Below are 14,197 nucleotides of genomic sequence, written 5' to 3' on the forward strand. Positions count from 1 at the left end.
TTCTCCAGGGAGTCTAAAGCCTTCTGAGTGTTACTCTGTTAACCATCGCATATCCCTGAAGTAGGGGCAGGTGTACTCTCTACTTTCTATACTGTGAGACTACACTTTGTTGAGATAGCAAATAACTGGATCAAAAACAGGCTACCAACCACTATTAGATTAACCCATTCGCTATTGAGTTTTCATAATAAAAATTCAGATATTTTAAATAACAATTTAACAAAGGTGGGGAGGGATAAGGAACTTGAATTAGATGATCTACTTTCAACTATCTACTTTCATGCTATTATTCTAAAGCAACCATTCTTTACTATATCTAGGAATTGAAACTTTAAAGTATTCAACTAAGCATTATGTACCAGGTTATTCACTGCAGCATTGTTTGTAACAGCAAAATATTTGAAACACCTCAAAAGTGCCATCAAAAAGAAACAGGTTTAAACACATTTTTGTACATACAGAATACTAAGAAGTGTAAAAAATACTGAAGAAGCTCTTTATATATTAACACAGGATGACTCCAGAAAATACTGCTAAGTGAAAAAAACATTATGCATAGTATGAATGAAGTATGAATAGTATATAGTATACTAGCATTTATGTAAAAAAGAAAGTGGGGGAAATATACGTTTTTGTTTATGTACACATGCAAAGACTATGTTTGGAAAGACACAAGAAATTGACAGCATTAAACTGTCCTTGGGAAGGAGATCTTTGTGGCTGGAAGACCAGAGTGACAGTGATTTAATGCTTGAATCATGTGATTCTATTCCCTACTTAAAAATAAATAAAATGTAAAAATATATACATTCTATATTTAGAGAAAAAATGTTATGATGTCTGTTATTTGCTTCAAATAATACAGGCCAGGGAGAAGTGGTGGAAGTATACACAAAAACAAGATTGCCCATGAGTTGACGCGAGATCATGGATACACTAGGGTTAATTATATTATTTTGTCAACTTCTGTAAATATTTCCATAATAAAAAATTAAAATAAATGCATGCACACACACAGCCTGATCCATTCATTCAAATGGAAAGTTAGCAAGTTAAAATTTTAAGTAGGTTATACATGCTTATTAACAAATTCCCAGGGACAAACACCACACAAAAAAATTAAAATTCCTAGTGTCTACCAAAGTTTGTGGTATACTTATAGTGTTTGAAGTAACAAGAACAACAAAAAACAAACTAAAGGGTAAAATTTAAACATTCTGTTAACAAGGGCCAAACTATTACACCCAACAAGAAGCATATGCCAAAAGAGATTCTCCTCCTCATTCACCCCTTTTAATAAAATCCAGACTGTAATGAAAAGGTATGCACTACTAGCAACATTTGCTTTACTAGTACTTCTGGGTACAAGATAGAAGAGAACTTTTACCATCATAATCTCTGCATCGCCTCTTTGGTGGAGGGTTTCGACCGAAAGAATTGGAAGAGCTATGATTATTATAGTAATTAGACCAACTCTCCGTTGTGTTTTCAGAGTGGTGCGCAGGTGCGATCACAGTAACAGTGCTGGGAATAGACTGTGCCCCAGAGGAATACTGCTCAGAAGAGTTCGGAGGTGGTGCAGACACAGACACGTAGGAACTCTCCAAGTCATTCCTCTCACTCTTAAACTTTGATCTTTCCCTATGTTCTGCTTCAGAGACAAAATAAAAACAAGAAACAAATAAGATCAGACATCTATGTTCTTAAACTACGTTTATTTTCCCACAGAAAAAGAAAGATGAGAATACTGAAGTAAACTTACTGAGCTGTCCATATTTCAAAGTGCTCTCATTATTAATATATCCTAAAACCAGGAACATCAACAGTGTGACACATTTTGACCAGTAACTTGTATAAAATCACCTTTTATAACATCAACATCAATACAAAATGAAGAAAGACCTGCTTCTCTACTGATATTTAATAAGAATGCTATCCAAGAATTGACTTCCAGGGCTTCCCTGGTGGCGCAGTGGTTGAGAGTCCGCCTGCCGATGCAGGGGACACAGGTTCGTGCCCCAGTCCGGGAGGATCCCACGTGCCGCAGAGCGGCTGGGCCCGTGAGCCATGGCCGCTGAGCCTGTGTGTCCGGAGTCTGTGCTCCGCAACGGGAGAGGCCACAACAGTGAGAGGCCCACGTACCGCAAAAAAAAAAAAAAAAAAAAAAAAAGAATTGACTTCCAAACTGCTATCCTGGGAGATCAGTGGTTGGGATCCCAGTAATCTACTTAAATTTCTTTCTTTTTAATTTTAAATACTCTAAGCAACCTTAAAGCAAATCAATTATTTTCAGTCGGGGGTGGGGGTAGGGGAGCAGGCAACCCTCTTCCTCCAGTAACAGTTTTGTTGACTAAAGGACATTTGTTTCAATTATACAACATGACTTAAGTCTACTCACATAAATGATACACTTATGGATAGCTTCTTCTTAGTCAAACTCCTCTAACTCCAACCTGAGAATAGAGCCTTGTCTTTAGCAAAAATCAAGTTTTTTGAGACAATTCCAGATTTTACATTGTTCAAACATATTAAAGGTACAGTTACTTTTAAGGGACACTCTGGCACCCTTGTGATATAGGAAGATAAGCAACTACGGAGTTTTTTGGGGAAGCCTCATGGACCCACCAACATTCCTATTGGGATCCCGGTCTTTGCTGCGCCCCCGGCTTCGACTCCGACTTCGACTCAGGCCTCGGCTCTTACTCCGGCTCTTACTCCTGCCTCTTCTCCAGTCATACTTCTCACGGTACATTTCAGTCCGCTCATAGTACCGGTCATAGTCTCTCCACTTGCCATCGTCTCTTTTTTTCTCACGTGTCCTATAATACACAGATATGAAAGCCATGTGTATGCTATAGAAACCAAGTCTGAAAACAAATCAGTAGTATGAAATATCCTCCTTGATTCACCAAAATTCATAGCATCTATACTTTTCCAGAAACCATAAAACTACCATATAATTCCTCTAATCCATTATATAAAAAGAAAAAAACATTCCCTACAAGTACACTGGGTGGGAAGAAATGAAAAAAAGAGGTGAATCCAAAGTATGGGGAGGGGTAAGAGGAAAAACATATTTAAAACTAGAAAAGACAAAAGGCTCAAAACAAAGTTTTCCTAAACAAAGACTAATTTTTTGATGGTAGGCTGATGATTCAACATATAAACTGCACTACTTGTAAGAAAATGCTACAGATGATTTTAATACTGAGCACCCCTAACAAAATGGAACATTTCATTAATATTCTCTAAGGAGACTGCTCCCACCCCGAGCTCTTGGGGAAAGCACATAATGAAGACTGTTTATAAAAGGAAGAGAAAGTATGACAAAGAAAAAAAAACAGAGGGAATGGAAGGAAAAACATTTTCTTTCTTTAATCAGCGTAGAGAGAGGAGTAGAGCATATGTTAAAAATTCCTTTAATGCCCTTCTACGGTAACTGAAAAGTGAGGTATACATGTCTTCCTAATTAAAAATAAACACAAACCTTCGTTCACTAGATTCTGAACGAGTCTTCTGGGGACTAGGGTATTTCTTTTTTCTGCCATCTCGTTCTTCCTCTGCTGGCTCCTGAAATACCTACATGAAAATATTCATTAGAAACAAGAAGAGTCCTTCTATAAATTATAAAACACATCCACCTGATAATCTTTCCAGCACACGAGAGGGCACAAATATACTGAAATACTGAAGTCAAATCACATCCCCAAAAGCTGGTCAACAGGAAGAAGTAAAAAAGATGCTGAAATTACTTTAACAGCAGTATGTTAATTTTTAAATGCTAACTTAAGGTAGAGAATAGGAGGAAAACAGCAACTCATTCTTTAAACCGAAACAGTAAAAATAGCAAATCTCTAAGTATCATATAGTAAAATGGTGTGTGTTTTCCTAATTACAAAATATATTCATTCACACATTAATTCATTTGAGGAGAACTTCAGATTTATTTCACAGAAAAGGTTTTGGGAACAAATGGTTAAGTTAACCACTGCTATAAAACTAAGTATTTCATGTGAATTATGGAAAAATGGTATTGGAATTACTGGAAATGTTAAGGCTTCTTTTAAAACTTAACAGTCAAGATTGACCAGAAATAGATAACTAGTGATTCTATTATAGTTTTTAAACAGAAGTTAATCTCAAAACAAATATATGGCCTTTACCAGAGAGAAATGAAATAAAGACATTTGGAAGAGGTAAACAAATGCCCATCTAATGGAGAAGCTCATTTAAAAATACACAAATAAGCAAGTGAATGAATGGAACAGAAGATAACAATTTAGTAAAACTCAGGCAACATAAAATGGCAGCCACAATATGGCAACCATATGGTGCTGACAAAAGCACTCTACAATTATTAGACTATATTTAAAAATCGTTCTTTCTACCAATTTACAGGAAATACAGAGGATGCAACCAGCAAAATCCAGAGTCAAAACTCCGTAAGACAAATGACTGAGTTTCTTCAACAAAACAAAATTTAAGGAAAAAAAGAGGGTGAAGAAAGGAAGAAGAGAGGTAGATATATAGGTAAGTATGAAGGGGGAATTTAAAGATATAAAGAGACTTAAAAGACATCAACTTGGAGAACTTTTTCCTTCTTTTCGCTGTTCTGTATTTTCTAAGGTTTTTTTGATGGACATGTATTAATTCACTCTAAATTTTTCTAATTTTAGGAAACTAGTTTTCGTTTTGTTTTTTTAAATTTTTAATTTTTTGGCTGCGTTGGGTCTTCGTTGCTGCACGCAGCTCTAGTTGTGGCGAGCGGGAGCTACTCTTCGTCGTGGTGCGCAGGCTTCTCATTGCGGTGGCTTCTCTTGTTGCGGAGCACAGGCTCTAGGCGTGCAGGCTTCAGTAGCTGTGGCACACGGGCTTAGTTGCTCCGCAGCATGTGGGATCCTCCCAGACCAAGGATCGAACCCATGTCCCCTGCATTGGCACGTGGATTCTTAACCACTGCGCCACAAGGGAAGTCCCGGAAACTAATTTTCTAAACTACTTTCTAATTAGTTTTTCTAATAGGAAAAACTATTCTTAAAAAGTTAAAGGAGCCAAGAGAAATAAAAACATAAAACAAAACAAAAACCTGTGCAGGAATGTTCACCACAGCGTTATTTATGATAGGCAAAAAGTATTAACCATTTGCCTATTAATCCAAATATCTATCAACTGATGACTGGATAAAGAAAATATGATATATTCATAAAATGGGGTACTATTCATCCATGAAAAAAAGAGAAGTACTGATACGTGCTACAACCTGGAGGAACCTTGAAAGCATTATGCTAAGTGGAAGAAGCCAGTTACAAAAGACTACATACTGTATAATTCCATTTATATGAAATGTCCAAAATAAGCAAATCCATAGAGACTGAAAATAGATTAGAGGTTGCCTGGGGTGGGGGCTAGGGAGGGAAGCACTTGGAAGGTGATGACAGTGAGTATGGGGTTTCTTTTTTGGAGGATGAAAATGTTCTAAAATGGATTGTGGAGACGGCTGCACAACTCTGACTACAATAAAAATCATCACATTTGTACATTTTAAATAGGTGACTTGTAAAGTTGGTGAATTACACCTCAATAAGCTGTTTAAAAAAAGTCAAAGGGCATGCACAATATGGATGAATCTCATAAAATAATGAGCTAACAAGGAAGCTAGACAAAGGACTGTATGACTTCTACATCCAGGAAGTGTCAAGTTTAGGTTACAGAAGCTAAACTAATCGTTCTAATGGGTGATGGAAAACATAAAAAGATATCAAGAAATCCAAAGCAATATGGGTGAAGTCTGATTTAGCATCCTGCAGTACACTACCAAACATGATTTTAAATCTCAAGCATGGTATTTAAGTGGAGAATAAAGGAGTGCTCCTTTGCTATATAACTAAATAAAATGCTTGATTTGTACAGATAAAAAAAAAGTCTATGTGATTCTTGTAACATAAAATGAAAAAAACAGGAGTACATGGTATTAGAAATAAGAGTAGTAGTAACCCTGGGGAGAGGGAAGTGAGAGAGAATGAGAAAGAGGGAATTAAAAAAAAAAAAAAGGCAGTTCAACGAACTTGATTTAGATCTTGATTCAAACAAATGGGGAAAAAATGGACATTTATGAACAAATAGAAATTTAAACACTAAGTATCTGATGACATTAAGAAGTTACAGTTATTTTTATACATGATAAGAATACTTGGGCTTCCCTGGTGGAGCAGTCGTTAAGAATCCGCCTGCCAATGTAGGGGACATGGGTTCGAGCCCTGGTCCAGGAAGATCCCACATGCCGTGGAGCAACTAAGGGCTCGTGCACCACAACTACTGAGCCTGCACTCTAGAGCCCAAGAGCCACAACTACTAAGCCCACATGCCACAACTACTGAGCCTGCGTGCCACAACTACTGAAGCTTGCATGCCTAGAGCCCATGCTCCGCAACAAGAGAAGCCACCACAATGAGAAGCCCGCACACTGCTACGAAGAGTAGCCCCCGCTCGACACAACTAGAGAAAGCCCGTGAGCAGCAACAAAGACCCAAACCAGCCAAAAATAAATAAATTTTTTTTAAAAAAAGAAAGAACACTTGAGGGCTTTAAAAATATAACCTTTTAGAGATACCTGCTAAGTATTTACAGATGAAATAATATGATGTCAGGAATTTGTTTAAAAATAATTTAAGAGGATCGAAAGTAGTTGAAGGTACAGAAAAAGACTGCCCATGGATCTATAATTATTGAAGAGGAAATGAGGGCTTCATGGGGACTCATTACATTCTGCCTTCTTTCAAGCATTTTCATAATAAAAACTTTTTATATAAGTTAAACAAAAATAATCTGTATTCTTTTCTATTTTAAATAAAATTTCCAGAACTTCCTGCGGTAAGGATATGTTTTTCCATAATTATTTAAAACTTTTACTCTGAAATGAGCTACACGGCACTAAACTGTCAATTTTTCTTGAACTAATATGAAGTATATGTAAAGACTTCATACTCCAAAACCTCTTACCTACTTTGAGCCTAGTATTCTAAGAATATGAAAAGTAAATTTCTTTATGGAATCAGATTATGACCAGACATGCTAATTTTAAAAGTTTTTCTTCTATGTTGTCCACCTGACTTAAATTCTTCTAGCTCACATCTTCTTTTAGAAGTCTGATCATTACACACATATTTAAGACTTTTTAATTATTTATTATCTTCGTCTATCAGGGCTATACAAGTCTGAAAGCCTCCATTCCACTGGACCATTTTAGATATAAAAGTATACTAAACAGGTATGTGGATGAGGCAGGATTGGCCCTGGATTGATGAGCTGCTGGGGTGATGAATACTGGGAATTCATTAAATTATTCTCCTTTTGATGTGTACCGAAAAGTCTCTAAAACAGGGTTGTTGTTTTTTAATTAAGTGAAATAAAGGTACTTTCAGAAAAACCAAACAGGGGAAAAACTGTGCCAGAGGCTCTCATATTTCCAGTCATAAATCCATGCAGTGGGTCTAAGAAAAACTGCCTTCTAACGTTTCAGATGATTGTGATATAGTGTGAATAAGGAATTATAATATCAAAGATCCACTATTTTCATGATTATTCTTTTGTATGTTCATGAACTCAGACAGACAGGGTAAAGGGTTTGATGACAGCTAATTATAACCACAGCAAATTCAGAAGTAATTTTCCAAATGCAGATAGAACACACTGTGCTTCATAAATTATGGCACATATATACCAAGGGTTTTTCCAGCCCCAGGATGAGTTGTGCCAATGATCCAACTTCTCTCACCCGGTTCCCGGTGTGACCAATAGTTTTATTGTAAAACTGATGGTACCGTGTAGCTGGGGACCAAGGGAGAAAGTTAAAACAGCTAGTCCTCAGATTTGCTCCCGTGCTCAGAGCAACTGCATCAACTGAGCACAGACCAGAAAAAGAGATAATTAGCCAAAGACAGTGCTACCTCAAATCCCCTTCCTTCAATGTTATCTAACAATTACTATAAACTATTATATTTACACACTATTCTACAAGCTATTATTTGTTAGTAATGACAATTAAGTTACGTATAAAAGCTTAGAAAATGGGGGAAATGCCAGACAGCATCATTTGGGGTAGTTATACATATACAGAAGCTGAAATCCATTTTTCATAATTTTCAAAATTAGAATTTACTACAAAGATACAAAATGAAATAGTGCAACAATTTGGTTTTTTTAAACTGTTCTTTCAAAACTCAAAATAATGCAATTTTCCTCATATCCAAATGAGCTGTCTTTCAAACAGACACTTCCAATCCACTGACCTTCAATGACTGTAAAAAAGGACATACGCTGCAAAAATTTTAACTTATTATAAAAAGATTTAACATATACCTTTTTTAAGTTCCCTGACCAGGGATTGAACACACACCCTCGGCAGTGAAAGCGCGGAGTCCTAACCACTGGGGAGCCAGGAATTCCCTAACCTATACCTTAAACCAAAAATTATACACTATCAAGTATGGAAGTAAAGTTTCTTCCTATTTCCATTACTTGAAGAAACATACTGGGGCCCCTTCTTTTTTTTTTTAATTGATGTATAGTTGATTTATAATGTTGTGTTAATTAGTGCTGTATAGCAAAGTGACTCAGTTATACATATATATATATATTCTTTTTTTAATATTCTTTTCCATTATGGTTTATAATAGGATATTGAGTATAATTCCCTGTGCTATACGGTAGGGCCTTGTTGTTTATCCATTCTATATATACAAGCTTACATATGCTACCCCCAACCTCCCAATCCACCCCCCCAGCCCCCTCCCCCTTTGCAACCACCAGTCTGTTCTCATGTCCATGATGCTGTTGCTGTTTCATAAATAGGTTCATTTGTGCCATATTTTAGATTCCACATATAAGTGATATCATACGGTACTTGTCTCTCTCTCTTACTTCACTTAGTATGATAATCTCTAGCTGCATGCCCCTTCTATTTTAAAAAGACTTTACGAGACAACTAGAGAGCATGAGCCAAAAACAAAAGTGACAGTAATCTCAAGTGATCTTTTTTTTTTTTTAATTTTTTTGCGGTATGAGGGCCTCTCGCTGTTGTGGCCTCTCCCACTGCAGAGCACGGGCTCCGGACGCGCAGGATCAGCGGCCATGGCTCACGGGCCCAGCCGCTCCGCGGCATGTGGGATCTTCCCGGACCGGGGCACGAACCTGCGTCCCCTGCATCGGCAGGCGGACTCTCAACCACTGCACCACCAGGGAAGCCCAAGTGATCTTAATTAAGTATAGCTACATTTTGTTTTCTTTTAATGTTGGATCAGTTCAATCAAGCTAGCATTTAAAACTGTATCAAAGAGACTTCCCTGGTGGTCCAGTGGATAAGCCTCTGCGCTTCCACTGCAGGGGGCACGGGTCCGATCCCTGGTCAGGGAAACTAAGATCCCGCGTGTTGCATGGTGTAGCCATAAAAAAAAAAAAAATGAGAATAAAAATATATCAGAAATGACAACTAAATGCAACATGTGATCTTCAGAATGAATCCTGTACTGGAGAGAAAAAAAAACATGCTATAAAAAAGGGACACTGTTGGGTCGATTGACAAAACTGGAAAACAGTAGAAGACGACAGTAGATTAAAGTGTTTTATTGATGTTAGGGGACTTCCCTGGTGGTCCAGTAGCTAAGACTCCATGGTCCCAATGCAGGGGGCCTGGGTTCAGTCCCTGGTCAGGGAACTAGATCCTGGATGCCACAACTAAGAGTTCGCATGCCGCAACAAAAAGATCCCGCAAGCCACAATGAAGATCCTGCATGCCGCAATTAAGACCCAGTGCAGCCAAATAAATAAATAAATATTTTTTTAAAAGTGTTTTATAGGTGATAAACTTACTGAAACTGATAACGGTACTAAAGCCATCTAAGAGAATATCCTTATTCTTATGAAATACACAGAGTATTTGGGGATCAAGGGTCATGATGTATCTGACTTACCCCAAAATGATTCAAAAAAAAATAGTTCTGGGTGAGGATATATAAAGAGAGCAAACAGGGCAAATCTTCAATAGATGAATCCAGGTAGATGACAAACAGGTGTTTTGGGTAGTGTTCTTTTAATTTTTCTGTTTAAAATTATTTCCAAATAAAAAGTTTATTAAATAATTATAACAAAAACAAAAGTTGGGAAATACTTCTATATAATAACCAACATTTATGTGCCAGGCACTGGACTAGGGTGCGGGGTGGGGGATGGTGTATAAATCTCATTTAATCCTCAATGAGATAAGTACTACTATGATCATCATTTTGCTGATGTGAAAATGAAACAAAGAATAACTTATTTTAAAGCTACTATTTTAATTCATACAGCCTAATTTTGGAGCCCATATTCTCATCATGTAATACTAAATACTATGACATCTATATATAAAAAGAATTACAAATGAACTCTGTAAAATTTCCTCCTTGGTTCAAACAATTAGACTACCATCTAAATCATGTTTTTATACTTCAACACTGTAAAAACATTTATTTTCCTTTTCTTTCCTATGTTGAAAGTGATGTTTATAATTCCATTAACTAAAAAAACTATATGGTTAAAAAAGAAGAAATGGTTTCTCTTCACATGAAAATGATGTAATGATTTCTCTTGAGGTTTCATTAATACTTTACTTTCAGTCAAGCCTATTTTTTTTTTTTTTAATTTAATTTTTTTTTTTGGCTGCGTTGGGTCTTTGTTGCTGCGCAGGCCCTCTCTACTTGCAGTGAGCGGGGGCTACTCTTCGTTGCGGTGCTTCTCATTGAGGTAGTCAAGCCTATTTTTAACCAAGTTTTCTTTTTCTAAAAGTCACTGGAAAAGATTTCCCTGAACTCCTCAATATTACTAAAATATTTCTTGTAACACTAAACAAGCTATCTGAAATTCTTCCAACTCCTCAAGTCCAAGGAACTAAGAAGCCCTGATAAAGAATCTGCACCATGCCCAAAACCCAGAAACTTCCATCAAGAGAGCTCTAAAGAGGCCAACTACCAGCTAAGAATGATACTGGTAATAAGATCTAAGAAGCGCCCACAGGCAAGAGAAAACTCTGCATTACCTCTTCTTTAACTTCTTCTTTTTCTTGGACTGGTGGTTTTGGCTCAGGCTTAACTGGTTCCAAAGGTGGAAGGTAGTTCTTAGTATAGAGACTTTCAAATAGTTTATCCACAAAACCTGAAGTCTCTAGGAGAAGAAATAATATGTGTTACACAAACAAACACCAAAAGTTTGACAACACTATTGGCAAAGCTGAGGAAAGTGGGACATCTCATACGCTGCTGGTGGAACTAAAAATGAGCCTAACCCTTATGGGGGAGAACCCCTCTTCTGGGTTTTAAAACCCTTTGAACATACTTGCACATGTACAGAATGATTTATATGCAAGATTGCTTGTTTGAGTACGTAAAAGATTGGATACGACCCAGATGTCCATGAATAAGAGACTATTTAATAAATTATATGACAACTGAACAGAACACAGAATGGCTATAAAAAGAATGCGTACTGATAATATCAACTCTCAAAGATATAAGATTAAATATTTTATCTATTTATATTTGCATTAAAAAAAAACCCTGAAAGGACATGAAAATGACAGGTTGTGCACTGGAGGTGGGAAGGGAGCAGATGAGGTGAGAGAGACTTTTCACGGCATACCATTATATTGTTAGATTAAATGTACTGCCTACTCAAAAATTTAATTAAAAATATTTTTAACTCAGTTGAAAAATAAACTTTGATATGAGAAATGATATGAAAATATCATTTTGTGTTTTACTTAAGGGATGCTCTATTTTATAACTCTTCAGACTAATCGAATGGGGAGAAACAGATGAATTTATTACAAATTAAATGTCAAAATATTTATGTTATTCAAACCAAAGTTAAATCACTTTCATTGGTCCTACCCCTCAGGAACAGCTAAAGAGCATATCAGAAGTACAACACAGACTCTGCTTACACTGCAACTATTACACATTTTACATAAACAGCTATTTCTAAAATGTCAAATTAATTTTTCTTCAGAAAAGCATCTTTTCATAAACTTTTTTATGCTATTAATTTGTGCAGTAAGCATTTTCCATGATATAAAATTGTGAGCTCTTGTTACACATAACTTTAAGACAAATTAATCAGACCATTCAAAAGCCTTCATGATCAGAAGACCTTCTTCATATGCTTCTGTATTTCTAAAGCATTTTTTAAAACACGTACTACTTTTGTAATTTAAAAGACATATATCATTACTATCTTTAATTAAAACTAAGTAATATAAATTAATACATTTAGAAAAGAAAATACTCATCGGTACTGGAAGAATCCTGCATTAGATTTATTATGTATAAAAAGCCTTAAAAATGCCCCCCAAAATATGTAATCCTGTATTTTAGATTGAGAAGCCATATTTACTATCTTTTCTTTCTCAGTAAATATTTGAGTTAAAGGGTATCATCTCATCACCAACAGCTAGATGAACTAGTAAGTATGAATTATCCACATTCCTGTTTGTCCATTCAACAATATTTATTGAGTATCTTCTACATGCCAAGCCTGTAGGTTCTGAGTCACCAATCTCAACAAATGGAAAGACAAAGGGGAGGTGGGGAAAGAGATACACATAGATAAACAGGCAAATAAACATATAACATGACAAGGAGTAACAAGTACCATGAAAAAATAAAGCAAGGCTGGGAAGAAGAGAGAGTGATTAGGGGTATGGGGTATACTATATTGTATACAGGATGCTCAGGCAAAACCACTCGAGAAGATGACATTTGAGAAGAGACCAGAAACCATAAGAAACCATGTTTCAAGCAAGGGTAAACAGTGTTCAAAAGCCCTGAGCTGGGAACATGTCTGCCATGCTGAAAAAACAGCAAGGTGGTCAATGTGGCTAGAATAGAAAAAGTGAGGGGGAATGGTAGGAGATGAGGTCAGAGAAGCAGCAGGCAGGCCCCTAGTAAGCTCCGCAGACTATGGACAAGACTTTGATAAGTTGATGAAGTTAAAGACACAAAGAGAAGAGGATCATGCCCATTTCTTCTTGGATATCAAGAAGCCCCGGCCAAGAAGAAGAAAAACAGATACCTTCATTGTCCTAATAAACAGTAAGAATAAGCAACTTCATTATCCTTAAATTGCTACCCCTCAACCATCAACCAGGCTCTACCCTGCAGCTTGTGGCATGGCCCATGCCATGCCAACCTTGGCACCTCCATAAACACCTTAAAATAGAGATGTGTAGATAGACTTCATTTCAGTCCTGAGAACAGTAAGACCTTTGATCAGTATAGTATGCAGCTTGAACTGAAAATGCCTTTCAGTTCAAGGTATCAATCACATTTCCACATTACTTCACCTAAAAAGCACTTGAGTTACCACTGCCTCAATATAGGAGAAGCAGAGAAGGAAAGGGAAAAAAATTTTTGCCAAAATACACAATAAATAATTAAGCATGAATAGGTATATTCAAGTATTTAAAGGACCCTGACCAATTTCCTTCCTTTCAAGCTTTATCTTCAAGATTTTATCAGGAAGTTTTAAATTTAAAATCTTTACTTAAATACTTGGTTGAAGGCCTATAATAATTACCTTTTTGTAAAAATACGTCAAGTTGATCGGCACAAAAGGCTTTCAATTCTTTCTCAGGTTTGTCCTTCTTGACCAGTGCTACAACATAGTTGGCTAAGGCTGATGGGTCAGCATCACATCTAGTTAAACAAAGAGAAAACAACAATTTTTAAACATTTTTTTTCAAACACTGATGTCATTAACGAAGTCACCACTATTTTAGAAAGCTTCAAGCCAAAAACTTTATTTTAAAAAGTGACTGCAAACAAAGGCGACTATTTTAACAAAGAGCATATATATAGTACAAATAAGTTTTTCTTTTTCTGCTTATTCTTATAAAATAATTTGCCTCCTATTTTCAATGTTCTAATCATACTTAGAATTTTGGACCAAATCTACATTTATGTGCTCTCAGTGGTAATAGGGAAAGAGTGGCAACGGACCCTTAAGTTGCACCTTGACTCCCAGCCTGTAGAAGCACTATCAGTATCCTCAGGAACTACTGGTTCCACATGATCAACGAGGAAGAAGCAGGGAAAGTGTGATGCGACAGCTTTCCCCATTCCCTATAACCCCAAGCACCAACATCTAAAAATGGCAATCAATTTCCACT

The 14,197-nt window shown here is 36.5% G+C and overlaps 1 protein-coding gene across 5 annotated transcripts in view; it reads right to left on the reverse strand.

The window, feature by feature from the left end:
- Positions 1-14,197, reverse strand: part of RBM27 (RNA binding motif protein 27) — a 70,450-nt gene that overhangs the window by 45,039 nt on the left and 11,214 nt on the right. For 3 of the 5 annotated variants that reach the window (XM_032627358.1, XM_032627361.1, XM_032627363.1), the window contains exons 2-6: positions 13,606-13,724; positions 11,072-11,196; positions 3,488-3,579; positions 2,626-2,819; positions 1,388-1,651 (exon numbers count right to left, since the gene is read on the reverse strand). In XM_032627358.1, the coding sequence (XP_032483249.1) occupies positions 1,388-1,651; positions 2,626-2,819; positions 3,488-3,579; positions 11,072-11,196; positions 13,606-13,724 (794 nt within the window). The remainder of the gene's footprint in view (positions 1-1,387; positions 1,652-2,625; positions 2,820-3,487; positions 3,580-11,071; positions 11,197-13,605; positions 13,725-14,197) is intronic. The other 2 variants (XM_032627359.1, XM_032627362.1) reach the window with 1 other exon arrangement.

Source organism: Phocoena sinus, chromosome 3, assembly GCF_008692025.1.
Source record: "Phocoena sinus isolate mPhoSin1 chromosome 3, mPhoSin1.pri, whole genome shotgun sequence".
NCBI classification, from domain to species: Eukaryota; Metazoa; Chordata; class Mammalia; order Artiodactyla; family Phocoenidae; genus Phocoena; species Phocoena sinus.